At 42.8% G+C, this 16,617-nt stretch overlaps 1 protein-coding gene across 1 annotated transcript in view; it reads right to left on the minus strand.

The window, feature by feature from the left end:
• The window catches only part of SACS (sacsin molecular chaperone), a 37,617-nt gene that overhangs the window by 19,943 nt on the left and 1,057 nt on the right, over nucleotides 1-16,617 (minus strand). The window contains exons 2-7 of the mRNA XM_065896238.1: nucleotides 11,664-11,751; nucleotides 10,680-10,765; nucleotides 7,883-7,994; nucleotides 5,031-5,177; nucleotides 1,482-2,973; nucleotides 775-866 (exon numbers count right to left, since the gene is read on the minus strand). Coding sequence (XP_065752310.1) covers nucleotides 775-866; nucleotides 1,482-2,973; nucleotides 5,031-5,177; nucleotides 7,883-7,994; nucleotides 10,680-10,765; nucleotides 11,664-11,751 — 2,017 coding nt within the window. The remainder of the gene's footprint in view (nucleotides 1-774; nucleotides 867-1,481; nucleotides 2,974-5,030; nucleotides 5,178-7,882; nucleotides 7,995-10,679; nucleotides 10,766-11,663; nucleotides 11,752-16,617) is intronic.

Here is a 16,617-nt window from a genome sequence, read left to right on the forward strand (position 1 = left end):
AAAACAGCATATAGTATAAAAGACACATAACAAAGAATATGCTTTACAACCTCAACGAGTAGGACAAATCTAGAATTTTTCAGGCCAATATCTAACTTAGAAAAAGATCAGGCAACAGTCTTACAAGAGAAAGGATGCTCACAAAAGTTGAAAGATAATACTAAACAGAACCATGGTGATTTTTTTCCCAAAAAGGATTCCCAATAAAGGACACCCAGCCTTCGCTACGACCCCAGGAGTGCCCTCTCCTGGCCCCGCGGCAGAGGTCATTTTGTCAGCCTGCATCTCCTCGACGCTGCCTCAGGACAGCCACACAGAACTGAGGAGGCAGGTGGTGTGAGGACAGAGCAAGGCTGACGACCTTCTCTCCGCGCATGCGCCCTCTAACCCACGAGAGCGCCCTCACCACCGGATAGGCTACAAGGGATGAGGCTGGGGGCACAAATGGAAAAGAAACGGGGAGCACTGAAACCTGCAAAGCACTGCGCACGTGCCAGGGACCACATGCATAAAGGCACCCCGCCAGACCATGACAAGAGACTTTTAAATACAGTATCACGTTCGGATTCTTCTGGATGTCAGAATCCAGCACTGACACATCTTAAACTACAACAAGTGCGTGAAGTTGAACCACATGGGACTGCTGAGTGATAACGTCTAAAATGGGTAACTAATAATTTCGTAACGGTTCGACTTAATAGGAAACTTACATAAACTGTCATTTTAATCAATACATATATTAAAAAAACAACAACAACTAAACAGCTATAATACCTCGGGTTTGGGCAGCTTCCTTTAAAGCAGCCAGAAGGTGAGGCTTCAAGTTATCCAAAATAAATTTTCCTTCGAGACCTGGGAAAAGGGACCTAAAGGGTGAAAGAAACACAGCAATTTCAATCGTCTAACAATTCTAAGATACAGAAATTCAATCATATAATTTCAAGCCAGTTAAATGTAATTACTATATTACATCAATTATAAGGCACACATCTAATCACACTGCAACACTTTTTGATCAAGTATCATCCAGGCTTCACTTAAAACATGAGGACATCGTGGACCATATCTAAATCCAGAAATTGTCTAAACTTCTTAGAACAAAATTCATTTTATTTTCTGAAATGTCAATACACACCCTGAGTTATAAAGAATTATTTAGTGTGGTATTTTAATTAATTTAAATTAACTTCATCAAAATAATTCACTTTTGACTAACTGTAGTTACTATTAGCTCTTTATAACCATTCTTTTCTGTGTTCTGTTATTGGAATTTCCAAGAAAAACAACTGCTCGGACCCGCTCTTTAACTGGTAAACATCTGGATGCCTTTCACCTTAGAATGTAAAAATGTATCCTTTCCTATTTTAACAAAGCAGCTCTGCAAAAGTCACCCTAAGGTAACATCCACACTGACAGCTGACGAATTTCACAGCAGCCGACTGGAAGTGCGGGCAGGGGCAGAAGGTGGGGTCCGCGCATACCTGGGATAGTTTTCTGAGCTTATATAGATCACATCTTGATCAGACACAGACGAGGAGAAAGGGATGAAACTTCCGTTCTGTAGGGGCAGCAGCTCCAGCCCCAGCAGCTCGCCGTAGGCCTGGTCGGAGAGCACGAACTCTAGCAGATGCAGCTTCTCAGCGGCGCTGGTACCGCCCAGGTGCGCTGCCTTCCGCAGCACCTGCCGGGTCCACGCGGGCGTCACCTTCCTCACGGGCCTCACGCTGGACACCGCGAGCTGAACGGCGGCGGCCACGTGGGCCGGGACCCTGACGACCTGCTTCCCTGAGCTCTGGAGATAGTTGAGCACGGACCTGGTGCATTCCAGACTCTCGTCCAGTTCCGAGAAGCACGCTTGCTCCAAGGGGACCCAGTGGCCGCTGAGGGAATACAGGACTGCGTGCTGGAACAGCTCGTGAAACAGAGGCTCCAACACGGGCTGCCAGTGCGCCGTGGCCCGCTTGACGTCGGGCCACAGCTTGTAGATGACGTCCACCGACAGGGGCAGGTCGGGGCTCCTTCCCGCTTGCAGACGTTCTATGGAGTCTAAGATCAGAGTGGCGTAGGCTCTAGGGACGACGTTCAGGACGAGAAACTCATTCCACAAGGCGGCCGGGTCCCTCCACTGGTCCAGCTCTCTCCATTTGATGCTCCTGCGATTGTCCGTCAGGCCAAAGAAGCCACTGATGTGAGCCGGGAGGCCAGTTTTGCTTTCCTCGCCAGGCGGTAAAGGAAGGAAGCAGAAGGCTTTCCCGGAGAACTCAGACGCTGCTCCTCCCTCCTGCTCATCTCCACTTGACAGCAGCATGGCTATTCCAATGACGGGGACGAACTTCAACTCATCAGCCAACGCATCAAGCCTACTACTAATCCCTCGCCCACCCACGCTGTTACACACCAGCCAAGACGTTTTCTGTGCACCCCTGGCACTCTCATCTTCTAAAACTATATTTATAGGGTACGTGACACAGGTTATGCTGTTGCTGGGAATCTTCTCACAATAGTTACTGATGGCGGCCCCCAGGATCTTTATAGAATCCGGCCGCTCCTGTGTCAGGGCCGCGCTCTCACTAGCAGTCACTCTGAAGACCAGCTTCTCCGTCCCATCGGCCTCGCGGACGTGTAAGGAGATGTCCTGCACACTTTTCAGAAAGAGCAGCACCGTGTCTGCATCTGCCCTGAAAGACTCAAACAACTCGAGAACCTTCTGCTTATTGTAGAGGTTACTACTAAGCTGGGAGGGCTGTAGCCGAAGGGGGAAACGGAAAAATGTTCCTGGAAAACTGCCATTTATAAACGTCTCCTTGGTGCTTCCAAAGATGCCAATAAATGGTGCAAACTGGTCTGAAAGTTCGCTAATTTCTCTGCTGTCCTCTCTGAGATTCCAACATTGGCCTGATTCATGTGGACCAAAAAGTGTCTGATGAGGATCTAACATCCCAATCTGATCACCACTAAAGATACAAGGAACATCTGTAAAGGAAAATTCAAGTCATGATCAACTCTGAAATTTAAAGGACAATTGTAAGTACAACTACAATACATAGTTACTATCATATATTACACACGAAAAAGCATGAGCCACAAGATGACTCTACACAGATTTATCTAAAAACAAACTAAGTCTAGCTTTGGAAATATAATTCTTTGAGCACAAAAAATGATTTCTCTTTTGATTCAAAAAGTACCAGGCATTGAGAGACTTTACATGATTGTTGTGAAAACCTAAGATACATCTTCAAACACTTATTAAACAATTAAAATACGTAAAGAGAATTTGGATATTTACACTCTCCCCATAGCCAAGTGAACCCAATTAAACAGAACAGAGTTGCAGCCTATGCTCAAAATAAAACTTCAACCACAGATTCTCTGAGAAAACAGGGAAGGGAAAGAACACAGATGATCAGCAAGCACCGTGCCCTGGAGCGAGTGAGAAATGGGCAGTGACTTGAGGGCCTAACCCTCACACAAGACACAACTCCGTGAGGTCCACCTGTAATACGCATGGTCACTGACCACAGCCTCAGGTGTCACAACCGCCGACTCCTAAGCTCTCGGGTATTTTAAGTAGGAAATGTTACATCCACTGGCCCAGCCACCATGTCCACCAGCAACGCCGGTCCACGGCCCCCTCATCCACACTCCCTGTTCCACTCCCACTATTGAAACTCCGTCAGGGAGGCTCCTGATGGTTGTAAAGCAGGACTCAAGAACTTCGTGAATCCTCGGATTAGAGAACAGCACCCCGGGTAACACTGTCCCACATAAATGTGATCGTTCTCCGATAGCGAACAAATCCACAGTGAGAGCAGGTGCTGGCCATCAGGGGAATCTCTAAACAATTCACTCCTGTACAACTGGCTCCATGCTTATGCAACTCACGTGTGTGCCCCCATAAAATTTAAAAACCACTACATGACACAGATGTGAGGAGTAACTCACAAATACTTGAACACATGAATATTAATATTCATACAATTGTTATATAATGATTTCATCACTGTTATTACATAACACATAACTAATATTACTTAACACAATATCATACAATATATCATAATAATGTAAATGCAATTTAACAAATAGGCTTACTAAAAGTGGGCCATAGTGATGGTGACCCTATATCCCACTTGCCCAGGGCAGTCCCAATTCAGGCCAGTGTCTGAGAATACTACCACCTCTTTCACTCTCAGCAGTGTCCCAGTTTGGGCAATAAATTATGTGCCACTCTAGCTACAGCTCCAGCTCTGCCAGCTCAACCCTCCTTCTCCTGCAAGTTCAAAATGCACAAACGGTTTCAAACTAAACGATAACAAGTGCTAATTTCATAAAAAAGTTTTATCACAAAACTATAGTAAATACTAAGAGCTCTGATTCTGGAAGAACAGCCATATACCCTTAGAGGTGTCTACCCTAAGAGTTTCAAGTAATTCCTACTATAACTATGAATCAGAAACCTCATATTCTTTCTAGATTACAAGCATGATTTCAAAGTAATGGTTAAAATACTCGTAAGTTTAAAGAGAGTAAAATTTTTATGAGGAAAGTGAGAAACCAGAGCCATTTCAAAGGTCCTCCCCTTGTCAGTTATTCAATACCACTGGATATTATACTTTCTTCTTCCTGTTATTTAAACCTATGTACAAGAAAATCTGTGAAAATCAGTTTGCCTGACTCTTAAAGATTTGCAGTGTAAAAGTTTTTAGAGTAACAATTTTGTGTAGGCTTTCAACAGCTCACGTAAAATCTCAAACCTCACATAAAATGACTTAATATACTACACTGATTCCACCAGAAATGATGGCATTAACTTTTGCATCACATGATGACGATTTGGCATAGTTACCATGGTAACTTGAGAAAACACAAGATGCACTGATATTTCATTGATATACTTCTTGCCACTGACAGAGAATTTGGGAAAAATGCCTTTTAAAACAGTATCATCTCTGAAGTTAACCCAATAAAGTATAAAATATAGGCTAAAATAATTTTCAGTCTCAAGACTGAAAAGCCAAACACCATACCTGTTATATGATAGACAGAATTGAACCCAATTCCAAATCTCCCGACCTTCAGAGGGTCGTCCTTTTTCCGGCTCCGTGCTATCTCCTGAATGCCGTGCCAGTCCTCCGGGGTGAAAACCGCATTGTTGTACACGTAGAGAGCTGGCCCTGGGCATCGAGAGGCACATGCAGGTGTTGAGAAAGAAGGGAGCCTGGGTGTTCACTTCTCTTACGATAACTTCCTCTACATAACACTGCTTATTTGATGGGAAGATGGAAAGAAATGAATGGAGTGACTGATTGAGCATTACAGTTTGGTTGTTGTTTTCACATTAAAAACAGAAATTACGGGGCTTCCCTGGTGGCGCAGTGGTTGAGAGTCCGCCTGCCGATGCAGGGGACACGGGTTCGTGCCCCAGTCCGGGAAGATCCCACATGCCGCGGAGCGGCTGGGCCCGTGAGCCATGGCCACTGAGCCTGCGCATCCGGAGCCTGTGCTCCGCAACGGGAGAGGCCACAACAGTGAGAGGCCCACGTACCGCAAAAAAAAAAAAAACAGAAATTACAAATTAATGGTAAAAATTACCAGCAGAAGAAATATAGTATTGTTGACCAAAAATCCAAAAAGGAAAAATTATGGACTTAGATACTCAAAACACAGGGCAAAGAAGAAAATTAATCACAGCGTACTACTTTTAAATTTGTTCCTAAATAGAATATTTATTTATTTTTGTGAATGGAATTACCCGTAAATGTATAAGAAGACTAAAGAAACCCTGTTAATATATTATTTCATAGGGTGAAAAATAACCCTTCCACGTGCCTATGAATTCAAGCACAGATATGGGGATGCTGGCCACAGTTTGCTTTACAAAAATGGCGTGGCTGCTACTTGGAAAATAGTCAAAGTGGGGATATGAAAAGGCCAAGACCGCGAGGCTTTTGTAGGAAGGACAAGCACGTGGAGGCTGCCTCTACTAAACCCAGGCCACAGGGTGTCCTCAGACACAGCAGGAAAGGGCCTGGGGGAGCCCCAGATTTCGCCACACTCCTTCACTTGTACCTCTTAATTAACCACATCCTTGAAATCCTTAGTAAAGTGAGAAACTGGGGAAGATCTCTGAGTTTTCTGCATCGGATCTGACATTCTGAGTCTTTTGTAATCTCATTACATAACAAACAAGTTGAACTCAAGAGTTCTCGTGTACAACACTAAGTGTCAGTAAAGGGAAAAAACTGTGACCCAAGAAGATGACACCAGCCAAGATACCGCTCATGTCTGAATGCGAGAGAAAGACCCTCAAACACCACAAGCATGGAGGGCCCTCAACAAACATTTGTTAATTAAAGAGATCAAAGATCATGTCCACTTCCTTCTGTATGTGCAAGTTTTAAAAAATTGTCTAATCTGACGTCACTTTAAAGAGCCTCTAAGTATGCTTATGCATAAAGTCAGCTAAATAATCTTGTTTCATAATTTTTTCTTTTAATGAGGTGAAGTCAGGGCTGGAAGGAAAAACTCCTAGACATGAGAGAATTGTGAAGCAGAATACTTCCAGGATCTCTTCCCGATCTCTTCCCGTATACAGTTCTACAGGACACTCCCCAAATCAGGATGACACCAGACAGAAAGCATTGTGACACACACAATCCCGTTGAACCCTCAAAGTGACTGGGGGCGGGGGGACTATGTTCTCGCCGCTCCACAGGGGAGAAGGCTGACAGGCAGCCAGCCTCAGGGCCCCGCCCAGGCACAGGGAGGAAACACGAGGGGCGGGCCCGACTGACACTCCACACATCAGCACCCCACGGACGTGGGCCACGGGGAGCCCCGTGCAGGATCAGGGTTCAGACAAAAGTCCCTCATATCTACGCGGGGTATCTTTCAACAATGACTACATTAAATCACAGACTCTCAGAGCCAGGAAACCTGACTGGTTTCACCCTCTCACCGAACAAATGAACAATGGGGGTGAGCTGACTTGCCCAAGATCATGAAGGGGGCAGGAGTCAGCGCTAGAATGAAAACCTCCTGCCATACTACGTCTCATCCCATCTCCTTATAGAATTTTAAAAATGCAACTTCCATATCACAAATATGACCTAAGAATAAATATATGTATTTATTTACATAATAAATATATCATAAATGCTAAATATTTAGTATTTAGATGTTTAACAGTAATGTTGATTACCCTCCTAAATCATGAAACCTCTTAAAAAATATATGACTTAATCTCCTTAAAAATATGTCCAGGGAAGTCTGAACTGACCCTCCCTTTTCTCGATAACTTTCTACCACACACAGTCATTCAATCACCCTACTGACTTTAAAGCTGCACTAAAAGTTGCAAATGTTCTTTTCAACACAGCACTTCAAGGCGCAGGACTTCAGCAGTCTTTACGTTCGTTATCGCTTCTTACTGTCTTTACTTTCATTTTCCTTACTCACTTCTCTCCTTCAATCTTTCTTCTCACCCTACTTCAAAATAATTCAAGGGCACTCTCAAAGCACGAAGTAATACACAAAGCCACAGCCTCTAACTTCTTTCCAAATGCACAGAAGTGTTCTATTTGTCTCGCTAATGATATAAATGCTCACAAGTTGACTGAACAGAATAAGAGATTTATGTATTTACATTGCTTATGACTCTGAGTTTCAAGATTTTTATTCTTCGCTCTGTAAAAATACCAACTAGCAGAGACATCTGCCCACAAAAAGCAGAGAAAAACATCTCTTGGAGTTAAATACGCCAAGAAGTGAAGGACAGGCGGTAACTTGACTGTTCATTAAACACTCAATTGTAAATCACTAAAACTCACCTGTTAGTACATAAAATAAAACTTGTCCATAACTAATTATTGATTCTTACCCTGATATTGTGCCATATCTTTTGACCAAAGAGTCTCTGTTCCATACTGAGTTTCATCATATAAAAATTTAACTTCTGTGGCCCCAGCATCTTCTGCATTCTGAATTAATTCCTAGTCAAGAAATACACCAAAAAATAATATTTAATAAAACAGTAATCTACTGCCCATCTTTGTATTCACCTATAATATTTAAAAAGTAATTACACATAAGTAAAGGAAACCCACTATTTGCATCGTGAGCGAGGTCTTTGTACATTCTTACAGTTAGCAAGTGCTGATGTGTAGTCCTTCCACATTGCTTATTGTGTAGATCTGTGCGCCAGCCAACTCAGTATAATTTTTCTCCCTTGGATATTTTAGTAGAATTCGACCTAGTTTAGTCTAACGTAAAGAACAGGTGACAGCGCTTCCCTGGTGGCGCAGTGGTTGAGAGTCCACCTGCCGATTCAGGGGATGTGGGTTCGTGCCCCGGTCCGGGAAGATCCCACATGCCGCGGAGCAGCTGGGCCCGTGAGCCATGGCCGCTGAGCCTGCGTGTCCGGAGCCTGTGCTCCACAGCGGGAGAGGCCACAACAGTGAGAGGCCCGCGTACAGCAAAAAAAAAAAAAAAAAAAAAAAAAAAAACAGGTGACAATTTCCTGGATGAGCTCTGAATTAGACCAAACCAAATCAAGGGGTTATATTTTAAATGGATGGGTCTTTAGACACAGAATAATCCACCCTGTATGAGCACACTCGTGAACCTCTAACTTTGGGGGGCACTATTTTTTACTTTCCCAGCACCCTGGAGTCACTAACAGGGGTGGGGGGTGGCAGGGATGGGCAGGAACCGCAGAGGGCGTACACTGATACTACAGCCATGCCGACAGCAAAGCCTTCATCAGAGCGGGTGACACAGCACACTGCCTGCATGCAACAAGACAAGCATCAGACTGAGTGCGGGAGCAGTGTGCAAATGAGAGCTGGTTGTGACATCAGGTGGGTGGTGAGTTCACCCCGTGCACACCAGAAGGCTGGGGACAGTTATCCCACATGCCGTTCAACCCCAAACACGAACACGTGACCACGCTTTTATCTACCTCCTCATCAGCTGCAAAGTCTTCCTGTTTACACAACTTCCCATTTCTCATGGGATTTTTAAGACTCACTCCCACCCTATTTAGTCTAGTAGAATCCCTAAAAATTAGCAATCTTATTTACATTAGGGTATAATATAAAAGAATATTAAAGGTAGAAATAAAAATTAAATAGGTAGCAAAATGCAAGTTTAACTTACAGGATGATAGCACTTTAGAGGCTGGATCTTGCTTTCATCTGGATAGCTACTTGAGACTTATGTGTATTTTAGGCAACAGAGATGAAGAAAACAAGATAACATCCCAAGTCCCAGATTCCAACTATCAGTCTCAAGTTGAACAAAAAATACGATGGGGCCCTTCTTCTCAGGGGATCTCTTTCAAACTGACTCTGAGAAGAAGAGGCAATAAATGTGCCAATTTGCATAAGATCTTGAGCTAGTCACTAAAATTTCTCTGGATCTGTTTCAGCAAACATCACACAAGGTGGTGGCCTAAGTCTAGGTAATTCTAAGATTCCTATTACATCTAAAGCGGTAGAATTCTACTAAAATATCCAAGGGACAAAAATCATACTGAGTTGGCTGGTACACATATCTACACAATAAGCAAAGTGGAAGGACTACACATCAGCGCTTGCTGAGCCTAAGAATGTACAAAGACCTTGTCACGACCACTGCCTTGTTTGCCAACAGGATCTCTATCACTCATTTTCGAATTGATGAGGCCCTACTAAATCCTATCTTAAATTTATTCTGTTCACCTCTCTCTACCCCCATAACCCAATAATGACACTCTTCCCACCTTCACTTTCCTAATATCTCAATATAAAAATGGCTTTCAAATTAGCCTTCTGTGAGCCACCGATGCCTGTTCTCAGAGACAGACTTAAACTGCCCCAGTGCCTCATCATTATTAAACTCCCTAGGGTACAGCACTCCTCAGTCAGCGCCTGCCTGAGTATGACTAACACTAAGGTAAGCTAAACTGACCTAGCGCTTAGTCTCTAAAATGTTACCATCTAAACTAGAAAATATAATAAGAGCTAAGATATTGAACATAATAAACACTAACTAATTAGAGGAAAATGCATAATAATTGATCTACTTTTACACTTAATTAAGGAAGTTTCTCATGAAGCTTAAATACAAAATCTAACTTTTGCAGTGTCTTCCATTTGCATTCTTTTATGATTGTTCAGTTTGTTTTTTTAATGAGTGTATTCAAACTAAAAGAATATACTGTAAATAGAAATACTTAACTAAAACAATTATCCTTTTAAATAAACTCTCCCAAAAAGCAAACTTCTAAATCTAGGGGAGTCAAACAGGCATGGGTTCATGGCCCCTGAATGTGGGTTTTGTCTTATTTTATTTGGTCGGCTGGTTGGTTTGCAATGCCCCTGCACAATGTTTTACATAAAATTACATTACAGAATTACATAAAATTACCAAATAAATGTTCCTAGAGCAACACTGCATGACTACAGCACACTGCGGCTTAGGGGGCTCCTTTGCCTCTGAAACCTCACATATTTACATGGACTGCATCTCAAGCCATCCCATCCAGCGTACGCACTGCAGGTGCAGAGGGAAACAGACACAGCCATTCAAATCTAGACAAAATTCTAACATGTAAATACTAACAGGCCTTGTAAGTAATACTACTCTGTCTCATTTTTATCAATGTAAATGCACACATGCACACACCCACACCTCACCTTAAGAATCTGTCCTCCTTCTGGATATCTTCTTAAAATGTCCTTGAGGAAATCAACAAGTGGGGGAGTTGTTTGACCAAATCGACCTGAGAACACAGGTAAAACAACTTAGAAGAAAGTCCAGTCCTCTGGCCTATTATCAACATGTTATTTGGTTCTGAGACACAACGAAGGTGTGCAAGTTCTGACTTCACACACTTCACTGCAGCCCTCTGGTACGAGGGCTACCTGACTAAACAGATTCAGTACAAAGTAAAGCAAATTCAATTTTATCAAATCTCAAGATTTTTAATTAAACTACAAATTAGGTTTTTAAAAACTGTTCAAACATATACCAAATGTCACATAAGATTATTAATTCAAAAATAAAGAGCATGGCGGGGTGTTGCTATTTTCCGAAGCAAATGAAATAAATGGCGCTATTTTGTGGCTGCTTTGCCACTAAGTAATAAGCCAGAGATTCTGGTGCCTGTTATGACATCCTTAATGGTCGCAAACTCAGCCAATGTTCTGAGTGTTTTGAAACACGGCACAATGTCTCAACGGCTGCCCAGTTCAAATACCCTAAAGTCTCTCCTAAACTGGAGATTCTCAGAACTGACCAACCAGGTCACCTTCAGACAGGTGACAGCAAAGCGTAGGGAGCATGGGGGAAGGGAAATAATTTCTCAGATGCACAGAATAAAAATACATCTGTTTATAAGTAAAAAAGAAATCTGTGCTTAAGACAAAATCATCACTATGAATTTATCTGCATCATTTTGGTACAACTACCCGCCACGACCAAGCATCCACAGGACCCTGCCCGCAGACTACTCCACCCAATGCATCCTTACAGCTCACTGGCTCCACCCACACCTGTGTTCCTCTGGCCCTGACATCCGCTCATCACATCCAAATGTTATGTACATTCATTTTATTTTTAAAACATAATCTTCATGCGACTAAAAATGGAATTTACTCCTGGTAAAGTCAATGTTATACCTCCCCCTTTTAAGCCTCTTGATTGAAGGTTTACAAAAAGATGACAATTTTGGGAAGTCAGATCTCCAATCCTGATCCAGTCAGATAACTGAAAAAAGAAAATAAAATTATGAAAAGCAATATAGTTCCTAATTCTGTAAGTTCAAAACTTTACCTCATTTCTTTTTTACCTAAGAAATGTTTGTTTTACAAAACAGTAATAGAGTCACAGATGTAGAAAACAAACCTATGATTACCAGGGGGGAAATGGGGGAGGGATAAATTGGGAGATTGGGATTGACATGTACACACTACTATATATGAAATAGATAATTAATAAAGACCTACTGTATAGCACAGGGAACTCTACTCAATACTCTGTAATGGCCTATATGGGAAAAGAATCTAAAAAAGAGTGGATTTATGTATATGCATAACAACAAAAAAGAAATATTGTTTGCTAAGTGTTCGTATAAGGAAATAAGTTGTTCTGGAGAAGTGAATATTCCAGAGAACAAAAATTTAGTCATAAATTTTATTTTAAAATGTAAATGCTTTTTCCTTAAATAATTACAAATAGATAAAGATATATAGATTCTGCTTTAGAATAATTTTTAAAATTTTATGGTGAATCAGGAGTATCAACATAAACAAAATCATTCTTTTGATCGGCATTTCCAGAGAGTATTACTCAGAACAGAGCTCCATGGGATTCGACAGATATTAGAGGACCAAAAAAAAAAAAGCTTTAATTTGTTGGAATAATTTGGTTTTTAGGGCACTCAACATATTAATATTATGGTAACCTTCTTTAAAAGGATTATACTATGTGGTATTTCACAAATTTTAGCAGTAATTCTTTTTTCATTTATTTTGAAGAGCATCTTGTAAGATACTGTTCCTAGAAATACACTTTGGTAAACTGCTTATAGACGTTGTTATAAAAAAGCTATGATGTGAAAGGAAGAGATAAGTGAGGACTCCAACCTCTGAAGCTGCTTGGGTCTATGATTTCCCCAACTGGCTTTCCTGAAAAATGCCTCAATATACGTTTTCCTTTCGGTGACTGCTCTGCTTCCCACAAAGGCAGGGTACAGTGTGTGATCATGACCCACAGGAGCAGGTAATGGACTGCTTTTCTGAAAAAAAAGCCAGATCCACTTCTCCCCAGCAGCGCACTCATGCTACTGAGGAGTGACTTTCAGGCAACAGTCCGCAATCGCTACCCCAGCTCTCGCCTCTGGTAGAAGAGGTGAGAACTGCCTCTGCAACTGACCCTTCCTTGACAGGGAGGACAGGGTTCTGAAGGACACTGCTCTCCATATCACGACTCCACCATCTCCATCGTCCACCCCCCACCTCACACGGCTGCCCTCCAGGCTCCCAAAGCTCGGCCTACCAAAAGGCGGCTTCAGCGGCCCTCCTCCACGGACAGTGGCACCAGCGTGTCCATTCCCAGTTCCCCTCACATCTAACTCGGTCTTCTCCACTTCCAATTGTTCAGACTCTCAACTTCTGTTGGATTTTTATAACCATCTCCCATCTGGTCTCCTTACTTTCTGTACATCATCTTCATTCTAGTCCCCATTTCTAAAATACAAATCTGGACATGGTGTTAACGGTTGTTACAGCTCCCAGTTTATAAACACTTTCACATATGTGCTCCCACTGAATCTTAAGGCAAGCCTGTAAAAAAAACCTCTGTGCACAGGAAATACGGACAAAGATAATCACAACAGTACTGTTGCTAACAACAAAAATCCAGAAACAACCCAAATCCTATGACATATTCATACAGTGGAATATTATACAGCAATGAAAATGACTAAACTGTACATAAATTGGGGTGAATATTCATAACATAATATTAAGTGAAAAAAGCTAAATCCAAGTTGCTACATATAGCATAATAAGCTTCTTGTTAAGTTCATAAACAACTAAAAGTAAACAGTATATTGTTTAGCTTATACACACACATCCATACAAACACAGGTATCCACACACACACACACACACACACACACACACACACACACACACTTACGATAAAACTATTGAAACAACTATAAAAAGGCAACCGAATAGAACACACGAAGAGGTAAGGCAAAAGAGATAGGCATACAGGCTGGGGAAGAAAAGAACAGAGGGAAAGGAAACCGGCAACAGCATTGTAGTGCTCCAGTTGGATGATGTCATCAAGGTTGTTCATTCTATTATTAATTAACTAATTAACTGATTACTAAAAGAGAGCTATGCATAAGCCAAGGACTAGTAGTCCAATTCAGTTAGCGAAGGTACTTTTAAAGAAGAACAGCAAGAAGGGAGGAAGGAAGGAAATCTGTAACACAGGAAGATGTCTCCAGGTGTTAAAGAGGGCTTGAAAATGAAGAATACACGGAGTAGAACCCTGTTGGTGACAACACACCCAACTGCTGTGTGAGCCTGACACTGAACGCTTTTGGTAGATTGTGATCAGTGGCCCATAGCAAGGCAGTGATTCTCCCAAAGAGAAATCAAGCAGCAGAGATAACCTCAACAGCGCTACCTGCTTTCTCCCCCTGAGCCTGCCAAGACTTGGGAGTTCTGCTTGGGCCTCTCTCCTTGGACCCTAAATCATTCAACCAAGCAAAGTGACACTGGTCGTGTTCATCTCCAGAGGCAACGAAACCTTAAACGTTGCCCATTTCAGTCTTCATATTTTGTTTCAAACAGAATGATGACAAAATACTTTGAACGCCGGGTCTCTGTTCAGGCCAGCCTAAGCCTCCCTTAAGGACCTCAGAGACGCTCACTTTCATTTACTAGGAAACAATAACTCTCTCCAAATTGTGAAGCAAATAGTGTAATATTAACTGCAGTCTGGATTTCCCAACACTTCTTCCTCTGTTCAGCTGTCAAGAACACAAGGAGGTTCTCAAGATTCAAGAGCTGATAGGCAGGACATTGCTGATCAACTAAAAGACAGGATAGGTAAGCAATACTTCAAACCTCCGGGTTTGAGGCTCAAACACATTTGGCTCGAGGAGAAAGTGTCAGGAAGATACGCAGCTCTAATGAACAGCTTCACTCTCTTCACAGGACAGGAAGAAGAACTTACAGATTCCTCTTCCAGACCAGGAAAAGCAAGAGAGACAAGGAGAAGAAGGATGGTAGGTGACCTGGAAAGACTGAGGACCAAGTAAGTGCCCAATGCTAAGTCCAAAACCAACCAGAGCCAGCGAGTGACACCGAGGTGTCAGCAGCTTTTGTTTCTTTTTACCCTGAAACATGCAGAAGTCTCACCAATGATTCAAATCTAAGAGGTTCTGAGCGGCACTGAATAAAAACGGAAAGAAACCACCTCTGTGAAAGATTCGCTTATAAAAAGGAGACCCTTCTTGATGACACGCGTTAGCATCACTAAGTTAACCAGTTCAGCAGAAGTCACAGCCCGTCCTCTGCATCAGGAGAGAACTGTGCCCTCTGACTGTTTTCTAGGAGACCTCCATCCTTGAGTTCAAAGTTCACTTTTAATGGTTTAAGCTCTTCTTTGTTTTAAAGAACTTTACATTTAACTTTTATTTATTCGCAATAGGCAGCCTGACAGGTGCTCTCTGATGTGGAATAGTCAGAAGTCCATAGACTTTGGAATCCGACAGACGTGGGTTCAAATCCTGACTTGATACTTTATCTCTCTGAATCTTAGCTTTGCTCTTCTACAAAAGGGACTAGTCACAACCATGAGGCTGGCTGTTCTGAGTAGTAAATGAGATGATACATGGAGAGTCCCCAGCAGAACAGTGTGTGGAACATGGTTAAGTGCTCAGCAAATGTTAATCATATTCCCAGTGAGTTTACCAAGGTGCAGAAGGAGAAACGCACTAAGCAAGTTGCTTCCCAAAATCATGTCCCCAGCCCTGACCGCTATCCCTTGAGCTTCAGTGCCAGAGCCATAGCTGGCTGTTGACGATCACGCCCTAGACTCTTACACAGCAGAGACCTCAGAACTGGTTAGAATTCCTTTTATCCCATTCCTACCAGAAACAGGAAAACAGATTCTAACATGTTACTTAACTTGGCCTGTTACCCGCTGGTAATACAGGAACAGGATCTAGGTCATTTACCTCTTCACGCATTTTCCTAGATGCTTTATACTCTGCCACCAGCTCAAACATATGCAAAAGCGAACTGAAACTTGGATCCCCCGGAACTTGTTCATCTCTGCTAACTGAGCATTCTTTTCCTGGTCTGACTCAAGGCCTGTGAACATCCTTGGCCGGGCCTTCTCCCTTATTCTACATCCAACACCGCCACCACCCCTCCCTCGGTCTGCACAAATACACACCCCCGTCCGGTACCAAACCACCATAATTTTGTCTTTTACAAAGCCCGCTGTGCATCCTTTCCTCTCAGTTTCAGCTCCACGATCGAAGGCTGGAAGCTCACCCCTCTCTCTAGCACAAGCTTCCTAACTAGACTCCCCGCCGCGCACCCACTCAATCTGAAACACACTGCACACCACGCCCGCGTCCACCATCCCACAGCAGTGCTTTGCAGAGACACTTCCAGAAACCTTTCCAATAGCAAGACAGAGCCCCAACTGACTCTTTGGCTCTGACCACATCTAGGGAATAAGATGACAAAGGAGGACCAGAGGAACAACCAAAGAAGTAGGTAGAGGACCCGGGTGGGTACACAGGAAGGTCAAGAGTATGGGGCAGACACAGATAAAGAGGTAAGAATGAGAAGCTTTCCTCTTCAGTCCTGCCCAAAGCCCTCAATCAAGCCACTGTCTCACACCAAAGACCCTGGGGAACCAAGGAGTAAGGAGAACTGATCCCTGGAGGAACACAAGAATCTGTCTAAGAGGGCAAGAGACCAGAGGGTGCACCCAGGCACACAGAAGGCCAAGATTACACTGAGAGGTTACAAATCACGGGTACCAAGCATGTCCCCAATATTTGTACTGTGTAGTTAGGAAATCCAATACTTGAAA

The sequence above is a fragment of the Phocoena phocoena genome, chromosome 18, assembly GCF_963924675.1.
Source record: "Phocoena phocoena chromosome 18, mPhoPho1.1, whole genome shotgun sequence".
Lineage (NCBI taxonomy): Eukaryota > Metazoa > Chordata > Mammalia > Artiodactyla > Phocoenidae > Phocoena > Phocoena phocoena.